At 30.9% G+C, this 14,915-nt stretch overlaps 1 protein-coding gene across 6 annotated transcripts; it reads right to left on the bottom strand.

The window, feature by feature from the left end:
* Positions 1 to 154: 154 nt before the first annotated feature.
* On the bottom strand, positions 155 to 14,293 carry LOC148628768 (uncharacterized). Of its 6 annotated transcripts, none has more exons than XM_088594058.1 (12): positions 14,156 to 14,293; positions 12,130 to 12,220; positions 11,502 to 11,708; positions 9,169 to 9,423; positions 8,698 to 8,895; positions 7,375 to 7,560; positions 6,251 to 6,466; positions 5,747 to 5,881; positions 5,229 to 5,363; positions 3,514 to 3,636; positions 2,205 to 2,295; positions 155 to 1,150 (listed from the first exon to the last, which is right to left on the bottom strand). In XM_088594058.1, exons 2-12 carry the CDS (start codon positions 12,188 to 12,190, stop codon positions 808 to 810), a joined length of 1,950 nt encoding a protein of 649 aa, XP_088450184.1. In that variant the 5' UTR covers positions 12,191 to 12,220; positions 14,156 to 14,293; the 3' UTR covers positions 155 to 807. The 6 variants fall into 6 exon arrangements, with proteins under 6 accessions (XP_088450184.1, XP_088450222.1, XP_088450214.1 ...); XM_088594096.1 differs by having other exon boundaries at positions 7,375 to 7,533; XM_088594088.1 differs by lacking the exon at positions 14,156 to 14,293 and adding an exon at positions 13,888 to 14,109.
* Positions 14,294 to 14,915: the final 622 nt, after the last annotated feature.

Genomic DNA, 14,915 nt, shown 5'->3' with positions numbered 1-14,915 from the left:
AGGTGAACGAACATCCACTCCAACAATTAATCAATGAGATGTGTGTTTGATACAACAGTAGCAGATATTTACACAAAATTATGCTGCCAAGGAGTTCTTTGGTTGGATAGATTTTCGAAGCTCGTAAGTCATGAAACATAATTATGAACACATGTACAGTACATTGATACTAAATAAACAAAGCTAAATAAAATATTACGGCTACAGATCTACGATTAAAAATATTACAATTTATAAATTGCTTCCTGTAAACGCTAATCAATAGTTCTTAGTTGAGGCGACTTTAATCTAGCATTTAAAAAACTAAGACAAATCTACAAAGAAATCTGTATTTTCAATTTACTGCATTTTGTTCGTTGCAGATAATGATCTTTTATTGAGGCAAAATGTACCTTTTATTAGTAATTTGAAAGATATCAATCATACATGTATCATAAATAATGGCTTCTCTTTACCAACAACAAATTATTTAATTTCAGACGTAACACGCTTTCTGATCGGATACATATTGTGTCCATCATCTCATAGACCAAATTTTGTTATGTGATTGTGACGTCATTGAACTTTTTTGATGATATACTCGTTAAATATTAATACTGAATTATAAGAATTGTCTGTTATATTTTTTCGGTCTATTTGAAATAACTTCAATGCCCGTGTTGCACAGTTATCATCACGTGATTAAGTTATTTCTTCATAGACCGAAAAAATATAACAGTCATTCCTTATGTAAATTCCTTGTACATTTACAGGAAAAGCACAAAAACCGTCTTTTTTAATGAACCATTTTATCTTGTTCTTTTCTAATTAGCACTTTCCACTCATATCTTCGTAGTGTGATTGATTCGCTGTTTGTGATTTTGCTATTGCTCGTTTAACTTTGGTACTGTCCATTTCATGATAAATCGGTTCTTCGGTGTGAAAAGCGTCATTTGAACGAGCCTGTACATTCGGAAAATTGAGGGAATTTCCGTGTTCTCTCATAACAAGTCCATTGAACTGATTTTCTCGAACATCCGGGGAAATTTCAAGGTCGTTATATAAAGTAGCTTCGTTTTGTCCCCGCTTCTGAGAACGATTTAGTGTCATAGTGTAGTCTGTGTTAGCCAAATCATTTGTGCAAGTTTCTTTTTGGTGTGACGAATTACGTCTGAAATAAAAACGAACAACAAAAAACACACAAGAAGAAGTTTCTTTTCTAAAACTTTATTTATCAGTTTTAGTCGCCGAATGTAGACATCAGCTGGCTGTTAATAAAAGTCATATATACCATTGAAAAACATTGTTCGATTTTTTTTAGTTGCTCTCAAATTATTTTTAAGACTAAAAATGACAAAACGGTTGAAATTATATGCAATGGCTTAATCAATTAAGAACCTTGCACTATATTTCATGTAAGGTAATTGATCAAACCACTTTCTTAATTGCCGATCTCTATGATTACCAGTGAAAGATAAGTCAAACACTTAGTTTTCCTCTCGTTGAATATGATATGTAAAGATATGTTAGAATTATACTGAATTATTTTGAAGCCACGATTTATAGTAAAGAGCCAATGTTACTGAATTTACAAATATGAAACGGGTTAAAATAGTTCTATGACAAAACATATAAACGTATCAGAATGTGAACTTTCCGCTACTACCATACACCATGTACTAAGTTACAGCCCTAGATTAATCCTACGAGAAGGAATGACCCGGCTAGTGAAAGCTATATTTTATATAGCCTAGCTAGCCGCGTGGTCTAGGGCGCTGGATTTTGTGCAGGCGGTGTTGCCATAGATGTCACAGCGGTACGAGTTCGAGTCCCGCGGAGGAAACGACCAAAAATTTGCATGGAAAATTTGACAGTCCTAACACCGTTGGGAATGTTTTTAGCTTTAGAATAATTGCATTATCATGTTTTATCATTTTTGTTTTAAATTTGATTATTTCGTTTTCATTTGATCATTATTTTGTTTCAACAACAAAAACTCAAAACAAACCAAACAAACAAAGGGAACTAACAGGATGAAAAAAACCAACAGCAACCATATGAATTTAACACTTGAAACATTTGTCTTTTCTCACATTATATGTGAACTAAATGTTATGTATTGAAGTATTGTTTAACATGTTATATTTTCATGTGTTTGAAATTAATTAAAGACAAACTAATGAAGTTTCTTTTAATGCATTTACTTATTTCTTTATTTTACATACCTTTTGTAAATACAAACCCCTATAATGATAGCGCAAATAACTACAACAGTTACCACAACTCCAACAACTGTCGGTACCGCCGATGATTTATCTTTAAATAAAAATCAAGTTTTGGACTCCCATATTTAACTTTATATTAAATTTGAGATAAAATAATAAATGCAAACGCACGAGTCAGATCGTTTTTTTTTTACATTAAAATAATGCAATGTTATCATATCTAGGGCATTTTATGGCTTAAAATATGTCTAGATACGCAGATTTGTCTGTAGTCAAAGGAAAATTTGTTCTAAGGTAATGACAAACTTTAAATAAGAGTGAAAAGAATAACGAACTGATAATCACAAATTGAAGGGAAATATCAAATAATGCATGTACTGATGGTAAAAAATAATAATAAAAAAGAAAAAACAAACAAACAAACAAACAAAAAACAAACAAACAAAAATAACAAACAAAAAACCAAAAACAAAACAAAACAAAACAAAACAAAAACAAAAAACAAAAAAAAATGAAAATGCCACCATGTTACATGACTTGGTACAGACATTTCAAAGCTTAATTTTAAATTACAAATGGTATTAGTAAGTTCACACAAGAAAAGTATCCATGCTTCACTTGATCATTTTCCCTAGCACATATGTGACATTATTTACACGTATCTCACTTGTTATATGTATATCAACCTAATCATGATGTATAATATTCGATGAATTATATTCCTTTGCACTGATTTAACAGCAATTACACTACGGAAATTAAGAAATTCTGATTATTTTTGTTTTTATTTAGGACCTTCGACTAGTGCAGCTGTAAGGGTCGATGTATGCCGTACAGTAAAACTAAAACTAATCGCGACACTATCAGGTTTTCTATGTGTTTTTAGTATATAATCTCTGAGTTGATAAAAATATGAACTATTTTGTTTATAGCACTCAATTGGTGATTAAAGTTTATTCTTGATTTCATGTTTCACAATTGTTAGTTGTTCCAATTTTGTTTTATAAATCCTTTAAGAAGCGAAACAACATTTGATCGTTGATAATTCTAGAAACCAAAATCGGTAAAATGGTAACTCATGCCCTCACACCTTATATAAACAAATAAGATAATATAGAAATGGTAAGATTCCAACTAATATGGAAAAATGTTTGAAAAATTTCAACAGTTATTTTATTTTTACCACTAGGAAGTATTCATTGTTGTTATAAAAACAATACATAATATCAAAACAAATGTAGGAATGGGTTATAGGCCTGTCTCCATCATCAACTGTGTAAGACATAAGAATTATGTTCACGTTGATTACCTTCTCCACATGCGGATCCTTCACATTTTATCAAACAGTGCCCACTTTGCCGATCACATTGACCATCACAACTTCCAGGACAATTCTTATCACAGAACGTTCCGTATTTTCCAGGCAAACATCCTGTAATATAATTAGTTGGGCAAGAAGATATTTTAAGAGCATAAAGACCTTCTTCATTTATTCCTCAAAATTTACTTATAATATATTGAATAATGTGTGACATTAACTTTACTTATTATCAATCTTATTCTATCATTTCATTTAAAATTTTGACAATCCTGCACTAGTAAAACTTCGTTGTTGTTCCAGAGAAGAAAATAAATTCGAACCGGCTTCCTGGAAATAATAAAATAATGTTAAAACAACAATACAGTATCCAAAAAAACATATATATATATATATATATATATATATATATATATATATATATATATATATATATATGAGAACAATAATATAGGCTTTTTGTGACGTTAGTTGATTAACAACATTAGATATTTTCATGCAATTTAGTAACTAAAAAAGATATACGAACATACGAAATTGCACAAAATAAATGTTGACTTGACGTGTGTGAGCTTTTGTTTATATTTTGTTGGTAACCACAATCATTTTAGTTTATTGCCATCTAATCTAATTGTCTTTATTTAATCTAATAAATTATGTTTATAAAGCTCTGTGTCAAACCCTGTCAAAGGCTTTCGAAATCATAATGATGTTTAATTCACAATTGATGATGTTTGGAGAGGAGCATTTAAGTATGTTTCTGCATAAAAAAAACCAGGCAGGGAGTGATTTAATTTATGTTAACATAATCAATGAAACTATAAATACATTTATTTGGTCCTAAATCCTAAAAAACAACTCTTCCTATGTTTGTGTTCTTGGAACTGCAACTTATCTTGAAATATTTTCTGCCTGGTTTAAGTGTAAAAATAATGGCTGGAAATTTTCCCGTCCGCTTTCTGTAGTAGAACATAACCAAATATTAATTTTAATATCTCCAGTGAACTACTTTCATTTGCACTTATAGTTCCTAACACAGTTTCTAGGAGGACTGCAGAGGGATTTTCAATGGAAAAATATTTGGGATTAAAATGCATGGATCACCCAATAAAAGCCTCTGTCTGATTCTTAGTTAGAAATGTACTTAAAAACATATATTTAAAAAAGATTAACATGAAAGCAGGAAACATACACAATGAATCAAACTGAATGAAATAGTTAATAACTGTTTCAGTACTGTTGTTGACAATGTAAATCATAATATCAACATTACAATTTGCCAAATGTATTTAATATATTAAGATTAAAGACATCATGCAGACGGTAACGCAAACTGTACAAGAGTAAATTATGCTATTCAAATATTTCAAAATTACAACTGACAAAAATGTTAAATTTCTGTTCTAAGACCAGGCATTTGCGCATGCAAAGCGCTTATTCGAACGAAATATGAGGCTTTTCAAGAATTTCAAAAATGAATGACTTGGAGTTTCGATGGATGATCAATCCATGCACTTATAATACCAAAGTGAAGAAACTATGAAATGACCAGTGTTTTACTAACAAATAAAGCACGATGTAAAATCATAAACCTGAATCAGGAAGTTATCAAGGACCAATTTTACAATTTTATTCCGAAATATCTATTTTCTTTCTTTTTTTATATTTTTGGTTTTGTTTTCAATTTCTGTTTTACTTGTTTATACCTTCATTGCATTTCAGGCCAACAAAGGATTCTTTACATCCAGACACACAATGTCCACTGTCAGGACGACACGCGCTTTCACAGTTTACTGGACATTTCTTTTCACACTGGTCTCCATAGTATCCAGTTTCACATGCTGAAAAAATATTATGTAAGATTTTTCATTTTCGTATTCATACTATGTAGACAACATCATTTAATTAAACAATAGCTAGTTAGACTTTATAATCGATCCTGAAGATTCAAATATCCAACATAATGTTTGTACATATAAATTTAAAATTCGAACTACCCTTGTTACGATATACACAATATTTCATTTTGAATAAAACTTCATCATACTGCGATAAAGCCACTAACAAAGGCATCATGTTCATTGTTTTCTTTTAATTAAAAGGAATCAGATGTGAATTTTATTATTTATTGAGTTTTCCTGAATTCGAATGTTCACTAAGTTTGATATCGGTTCATCAACCCAATACGAAGAAATAATCAAAGTACAATTTTGTGCTAACTTACATTCATTACAGTTTCGTCCTCTATAAAACTCTTTACAACCAAACAAACATTTGCCATCACGAGGATCACAAGCCCCATCACAATTTACTGGACATGGTTTATCACAAAGTTTACCTTGCAACCCAGGAGGGCAACCTTTGAGCAGTAAAATTAAACATTGAGTTGTATTATTTAACATGCATTGTCTTGAAGGAAGTTTTTTTAGGTTTGATTATTGTCAACTTGAGTAGTTTTCGGTATCGATTACCCTGGTCATATATTAAATAGTTATGAATCATTCCTTATTGGTATAATTTCTTAAAACAACATATGTGTTTCAACATACTGGATGACTAAACATGTAGTTTCGGCAAAGACAAAAAGAGATTTCCGCCTTTAGTTTCAGTAGCGTATGCTTTGGGTTTCCATCCCTGTATGCAGTAATTAAAAGCAAGATAGAATCATTTTGTGTAAGGCTGTTTATATTATTTGCCGTTGATTTATGAGAGAAGCTGCAATGTTTACCTATGATCTCGATCTCGCAGATGTCCAAAATGTCCTCGGGAAATAAGGTTTTCAGCTTGGTGAAGCGCCCGATGATAAGGGGGTTCATGTTATAAATATGTTCATAAAATGGAATGACGAGTGTAGCAGAACTGTCTATCGACGAATGTATTGTTCCATCATCGTCTGATCTACTTTTTGCTATTGCAATTGTATAGTTGTCTGTGCTATTACTTCCTTAAAAATGAAAAAGCCATAGGTTGTTGGCTCTAGTAAAAAATCATTCTACATTTTGTACGTGCACAAAATATTGATTGAATTCACATGCTCAGTCCGAAAAAAAAAACAACTTATCTTTTGTGACTGTTCCCATTCTCAGAACGTCAACTTGTTTTTCAAATATATCTATATAGCATCTTAGCATTCTAATAGCCAAAGTAATGCATAATTAAACTTGTTTAAAGCCATTTAGGCGAAGGAATGCTACCCCACTAAAATCTTTCTAAATATGAAAACGTATTTATTTACTGCAGCATAAATGTTATAGGGATTATGATGTTGAAAAAATGTCAATTATAGTGATTTTTCGGTGAGGTAGGGGTATATACTTTTCATTTTACTCCAAACCCCGAAGTGTTATCGCAACCTTTTTGGTATGATTGGAAAACTGAGGCATCGGGCTATATAATGACTTATTTATAGTTTCAGTTTCTTTACACGTGATATCCTGGGAATACTTAGACGCTCAAACAATTGAGTTTAAAAAATCTTAGGTTTTGTGTCAGTGGGATACAAAATTAAGCTTATAGTGAAGTCAATCCGGGAATATTCTTTGGCGACAAATTGATTTGGTAATGTGCGGTATAAAGGAACATGAAAATAATATCTTGGTTGATGACTGGGGAGGGAGGGGGGTCGAAATATGAACCCTCCAAAACCCATGGACTAATATAACCATAATGATGGTTTGATATTTTTTGCTACTAATTTGTAGATCGAAAACCACTTGTTAAGAAAGGGTAAAACGTTTTATATTTACATATTGTTCAGATGTGTACAGTACATGATTTCACAAAAAAAAAAAACAAACAAACAAACGAACGCACACACATCAACATAATTTCATTGAAGGAATGAATACGCACCTTTCAATGTTACATGTATTGATGTAACAACGTTTGGCTCTCCTAAGTCTATTTCAATAAAAGGGGATTCCCCAGAGAGTCGAACACACGACGAAAAGGTCTTGTCTCCATCAATGACGAACATAGCCTGTTGATTTGTTGTTGTTGTATCTACGCCAACTAACGATGCATATGTTGCAACATTGACTTCAAGAGCGAAAAAAAAAAAACAAAAACAAAAAAAAACAAAAAAACAAAAAAAACAAAAAAAAAACAGAACAATAATGAAAATTTACCTTAAATTGAAACTAAAATGACTTTGTGTACGGTAAAGCTCACGAAGGAATATCCCTGGACCACTTTGACATTTTTGCAGACATATAATCTCCAAAACATCCAAAAAGTTTAAATAATGAACACAAAAAAAAAATAAGTATTTGGCAGGTTCAAAGTAAATAGCAAAGTGGTAATAAACCTTCATGTACTTAAAATGGCAAGTTCAATAAGATAATTTGATGAAAAGGAACATGTAATCAGCAAAGCCGAGTAAACATGCATTGAAAGTTAAAGGAACAAATATAGTTTGATGGAAATATTGTTGATACAAAAAGGATTAACTTTCTTCAAAAAGAAAATTTAAGTGAATAGATTTTTTTATAGACATGGAAATTCCAATTGCATCCAGTTGTATAAAAAGGGAAGAATTAAATCACTTGGTACTCATTTCCTGAAAGTTTAATAAGAATCAATTCAACAGTTTAGGAGTAGTTGCCAATGCTAATGACTTAAGGATGGAGAGACAAAAGGACGGAATGGCGTAAATTTCACTGAATGTCGTAGGTGCAATATGCTTAGAATCTATTGATAGAAAGAAATGTTCATTGTAAATTTATTTAAATATTCGAGAGCAACATAGCAGTGAAGAGCATATAATTAACCCAAGAGTTTTATTTATAACCGTCGTATCTACAACTGTCATTCGCAAATACGATACAAAACAGAATACGAACAGAATTTGTGAAGAGTCGCATTGAGCACATTTTAAAAAAAAAATATTCGTACATTTCATTTATTGTATCGTTATCGTTTTGTTTTCCTCGCTCTGTGTTTTGTTTTCATAAAGTTTAATGAATTCCTTTTGAAAACACATATAGATAGATAGATAGATAGATAGATAGATAGATAGATAGATAGATAGATAAATAGATAGATAGATAGATAGATCTTAGTTAGTCACATTAAGCTTCATCTAATAATGTTTGATGGTTTAGCTAAAACAATAAGAATTTCAAAATATTTTAATTTTTATTTCTAAGTGATATGTACTGTATCTATCAGACTTACATTCATCGCATACATGACCAGCAAGACTTGGTTTGCATCCTTTATCACAGAAACCTTCTAACGAGCATGTGCTAGATAGACAGTTGTTTGGTCTACATCCCCAAATACACGCCCCGGTTGATATATGGCAATGTTGGTCAATACAATACGCTGGGCATCTTTTTTTGCAATTTGTTCCCCACCAAGACTTAAAACAACCTGTAATTATTATTACTCATTTGATAATTCAAAGCATAAATAGGCATTGGATTCACATTTAAATAATTAACGGGAAGGTAAAGAAATTTATAAAAGAGATTCCAAAGGAAAGATCCAGGATATAATATGCTTATTTAACCAAAAACTTTGAACCAAAAGAATAAAATTTTCCTTCAAACAGGGGAATGTTTACTTTCAGCACCCACTCCTCCGATTGTTCAATATATGTAGTTATATTTCAGTTTAAAAGGTTCAGCACAAAAATGATTTTACCATATATCTGTACATCACACAATTCAAGTAGAGCGTGATCACTATATACAGGAGGGTACGTTACACCTGATTTCCTTTCATTGTAAACAATAACACGCGCTCCCATTCTATCACAGGTTACATTTTGTAAAACATCTGGTAATTCTTTGTCGTCATGGTGATAACACAAATGCCCACATTTTGGAGGTTCAGTAGCCGTTGTTTCTAAAGTGTAGTTGGTAACAAAAAGGTAGTAACCTGCTAGCCGACTTGGATCTACAATGTTATTTAAGAGGATATATTAAAAATGTAACTACTCTGTCGGAAATTCATTAATTTCAATTGACCGAAATAATTTCATTCTACTCGAAATATAAATGAAGTATGACAATAAAGGAAAATTTTCTCACGGGGTTGCTCTCTAGAAAGAATCGAAATGTTTTTTTTTTTTTTTTTTTTTTTTGGGGGGGGGGGAGAATAATAGTACTGCAGAGACGGACGGGCGTGCATATAAAATATAAGAGTCAAATTACATTCCAACTCATTTTAGCAAAGGTATAGAAAGTAACTTTGATAAACATGATCTGTGATGTTAAAAACCATCACTCAACTGGGTAAAAATCCGCAAATTAAATCAAACGCTGAAAATTGGAAACATAAACACTGGATATTTACTATAAATGTACTTATGAGCAGTAATGAGATTTGTCGAATGAAATAACAGTAATTTAAATATAAATCTAAACAAAAAAAGTCAGGATTAAAACTTATGCAACCCCCACTTACACATACATATAGTACGTGGGCTGTAAAAAAGTTCTCTTCTCCACCGAAAATTCGCTTTTATATATATATTTGTCAATGTCAAAACCCCTAGGGTATTTACGCTTTAGTGAAATAATTACTTATTTGGTATTTCTTGTTTAGTATTATCCCAATTAATACTTCTGAGGTTCTTTTGATTACGTGTGGCGATTTACGTAGTCAGAATATATCAATAAATGTAAAAAATAGGATTTTTTATGGAAAACTGGTCTCAGTATCAAACGGATTTCTCATTCACAGCATACCGACACTGTTAAACTCATGTTTTAAGCATTGATAATTAAGATATTGATGTACCCAACATATCTGCTTTTTTTTGGGGGGGGGAGGGGGGGGTGGTTACAATTGATTTAAAACCGTAAAAAAAGGGGAATTTACAGAATTTTGTTCTATATTTCCCGTTATTATTATTATTTTCAAAATACCGTATCTTAAACAAGCGTTTTGTGATAAAAAACATTTAAATGGTCTCTTAGCTTTTAACTTAAACCAAGTAATGAATATTTAAAATTTTCTAAGTTAATTTTTTTTTTAAATTTGTCACCCCTACCCATGACAAAAGTACCTCAACATGAAACAAAATGTTTATTTTTAGCTTATGAACGGTAAATTTCGCTGTTTTTATGTACATATTTACATCCAAAAATATATGTTTACTCCTAAAAAGACAACTTAATATTTTCATATATGAAAAACTATGTAAAAATGATGGTATCCACAAAAATATGTTTCTTGGATGTAGACACAACTTCCTTGCCAACCATATGACTTGAATGTGACCAAAAAGTACAAAATTGACAACAAATCTGAAGTTTGGTAAACTCAAGCAATTCACTTGTCCTTATAATATTATAATTTCCAGAGGTCTTGATATGTTAATCTTCAATCATCGATCTCGATTAATCAATAAAGAAATAATACCGTCTTCGCCCCTACAATCTTTATTACTCATGAACAGTTATTTACTGTGAACAGGTTTTGCATATTCGTATTTATTATTGATTTGGTTAATTGGATGTGAAACCACGAACATTTGAATATACGATCTGTCACTTGATAATGAAAATAAAAAATTAAATGAAATTAAAAAAAAAGAAAATAAAAATGATAATTTTAACAATGATAATAATACTAATGATGATGATGATGATATTTCAGTTGGTTAACGGACGCTACTTAGTAATTTTGCTGTACATTTTGTATGTAGGCACATGTACTACTGTTCATGTATTTTTTTTCCAAAAAAGTTTTATCGTACCCTACCAGCCTACTTGATCTATTCGCTAAAGCAATTTGACGCAAAATTTGTAATGAAACTAAACAATATGTTTATTGTATTGGTGTATCTTTTTCGGAATTTCGGTAAAATGGCCAACGTTCTTTTTCAGCCAAAATGCAAAAATTTCAAAGTTGTATCTAAAAAACACAACAAAGTACTATTAAGGTACTTTCCTAAATAGTAACCCGTAGTGCATATACATGCAATATGGCCTCATATTTGTATAATACAAAAATATAATTAACCCTACTATTTCCTCTATAGTATATGATAACGTCTGAAATAACCACTAGTTCTGGAAACGAAATCATCCACCAAGATATTGCTCTTTGTGCACCTGTCGCAGAACATGATTTTGAATCCCAATTATGAGTTGGTCCGCCGTTGATTGCAAGCGATGATGCATAACCCTCGAACTGTGAACTTTGTTTTGTGCTACCATTGGGAGATAGGTTCACTACAAAAATCAAGATTTCTCTAAATTTCTATTCAAACAATGGATATCTAGAAGAAATATTGTGTACACAAAATGATAGCAAGTTTTAAAAGTCTTTGTCTAAAGGAGTTTCAAAATTAGGATGATAACTCTGTAAAAACCAATAAAAAACACAATAGAACTTATTGAATTTTCAATGCAAATAATTTCTTAAAGCAGACCGATTGGAATGAATGATAATACATTTCATTATATAGACCACAAAATAACCTAATAACAGAAATAAAAATGTTTAGCCATTTTCTATATTACATATTACATACGTACAGAATTTGCATGGTTCTTACAAAGACTGCTTCTTAAGAAGAAATGTGTTCATGTCTAGGAAGCTATAATAACAATAACTGTTTTAGTATCAGTAAATAATAATTCATCATCATACCTTGCGATTGTATGGATTTAAACAAACAGAATAATACACACAGAACGTATACTGCTTTCATCTTTCGTTAGGATTCTTTTGCTGAGTTTTGCTAAAAAAAGTATAAAGCAAATTGTTAAAACAGGTTTCATACTATTCGGTTTTTTATTATATAATTTTACTAGTCAATTTCGGGTGTTCGTTGCTCTATTTCAGAAAAAACAAGGATTTCAAAGAGTTGTGAAATCTTTCATCCCATACCAAAATAAAAAGACAATATATTGATGGGTCAGTGTGCTCATTTTTGGGATAGAAGCATTTGATTTTTTTCGCGGGAAGAGGATTTCTATAGGTATCACATAGTTTCGTGTTTGTCTATTAAAAACCCCGAAGAAAATTAAAAAAAAACTTCCCAAATAACATTGTAAGGTGTGTTTAATGAATTTATTAAATGAAGTGTGGCGGTCAATGTGCAAAAAAAATATAAATGACATAAAAATGATAAAACCAAAGGGTCTGAAAATCTAACAAGAATGGCTGAATATATGATTTTCGTAAATATAAAACTATCAATTCTACGTTTTTTTGAATGTCAACTTTTAGTCCCCCCCCCCTCAAAAAAAAAAAATAAAATAAAATAAAATAAAAATAAAATAAAATAAAAAACTCAAGTACGTTTTCTGTAAGTTGCACATGTATGTTGGAAAAAGCATTTCTTTATACAAATCAATTTTCCCAGTGTAAATTAAAATGATTGATGTATCAATAAAACAATTAATTGTGTATATTACCTTCCTGTGTACATGTATAACTATCTCCTCACTACATGTTTGAAAGGTACAAAACAATCTGGTCTCAAATTTCCACGAAGCCTATTGTTATTTATTTCTTTGGATTTAAACGGGTGTAAAGAATTAATTTTTGAGTTATAATAAGATTTGTTTAGGAGAATAAAATATTTAAATGCTGGTATGGCAAGTTTGTATTACTGGTAAGAAAAAAAACAAATCTGTTTCTTCTAAATCATTTCCATTTAAAATTAAATGATCTTAAACATACAACCATTTTTGTACACTCTTTCGATATTTTCGCCGTAAACAAATATGGCAAAGAAAGAGAACCCGCGATATTAATTTTTAATATTTGATTTAAGTAATTCCCAAGACCACAAAAATGAATATCGTGAATTTGTTACAGATTCTTCAATAATTAGCAATCATGGAAGCAAGACGTATGCAGTCAGTATATGCGTGTAGAATAGTTAAGATTATTGTTTGATATATGCCTCTTTTTCATGACAATAGGTTAAATGTATAACAAAATTGCACATGTGAAACCTTTTTACAAATGCTTTAAATCCACTAGTCGAACGATGAAACATGAATGTAGCAATACTTTATAGGGCAATAATTCTTGTGATACTTGTGTAATTTTAACATTATTCATGTTACCATACTTACGTTACTGATTCACAATTGCAGCATGGTATGTAATCCAGATATGAATAAAAAATTGTTCGTAGAACTATTTATATTAACCAGCTCCTCGTTAAATTGTAAAAAAAAATGACGACCTTAGAACCTCTGGTAGCATGGCCATGCGAGGATAAACATTGCGATTTCCACTTGTTATACTTTCTTGGTGGAAGTATGAATTCAACCGTTTCCAACATAAACTGTAATTCCAGTTTAAAGTATTTGAATATGTACTTATAAACAAATATTTAAGACATTCATTTCTAACGCTCATAACGCGACGTATAAATACAAGTCTGTTTACCTTTATGGAGGGCTCGCAAGTCTGCATTCCCAGCAGTAATTGTACAAAGACTTTATGTACTCTATAGAGTAACTTGTATCGATCTAAACATGTAAAACATTAAAGAAAAATATTATCGAGCGCAAGAATAAAATTGCGCTAGAAAAACTCGGTCACTTGGACGAATTTGCACTCATGTATACATTTCAACGCTTAATGCATATAACTTAAACGATGCATTAGTCGCTAGCTTCTTATGTGTTGTATAGTGTATATATATAATGCTTACCACGAAAACCAAAACTAAACACTACATCAGTTCTGTCCTATTGTTATGTCAAATCTAAAGAAATACACATCGCGAACACGGGTTATTTAAACCATAGTTTGAATTGATAGCAGTAACTTAGTGTACTGGTTTTTAAAAGATATACTTGTTCTCGGTTGAATCTGCATCTTTTGAAATTTTAAATGCCTAACCTTTATATTAAGATTGACGATAGACATTGATTTACTTTATACATAGTTAATTGCATATGTGTATATACATTTGCGTATGTGAAAAGTAATAAAGTTTCTGATGAGTGGCACGACACATATTGTTACATAACAGAATAGAAGTACCAGACACAATCGAGTGTAAATCCTGAGTAAATCAAAAGAAAATTAGTCATTAAACAAGTCACACGAAAACAACTAAAAGACATACTCACAATAGAAGAGTTGTAACAGTAATCTCTGTTGCACCGGTATGGTGAGTATTTCTTGCATCTTGCAATTACCTCGCTACAGTGATCATTTATTATCAAATCAATGAAGCTAGGTTGTTTGTCATATTAGTAACGCACACTCTATATCGGTCAAAATTGTTTTGGTGAAGTTTTGGAGTCAAACCACACTTGTCTTTGTTGCTTCATTTTTTGTCATTTTTAGTTATTATTAGGAATCGGCGTAATGTTTGCAATGTCTACCAAAGCCTCTAATTTGGGAGACAAAACACCATACGTTTAATAAGCTGGGATGTTCACAAGTGTAGTTGATAACTGAGA

The sequence above is a fragment of the Perna viridis genome, chromosome 1 (genome assembly GCF_037379345.1).
Source record: "Perna viridis isolate PV_CMFRI_1.1 ecotype Kerala chromosome 1, ASM3737934v1, whole genome shotgun sequence".
Taxonomy (NCBI): domain Eukaryota; kingdom Metazoa; phylum Mollusca; class Bivalvia; order Mytilida; family Mytilidae; genus Perna; species Perna viridis.
The sequence above is the reverse complement of the archived record's forward strand: the minus strand, read 5'-3'. Positions and strand labels throughout refer to the sequence as shown.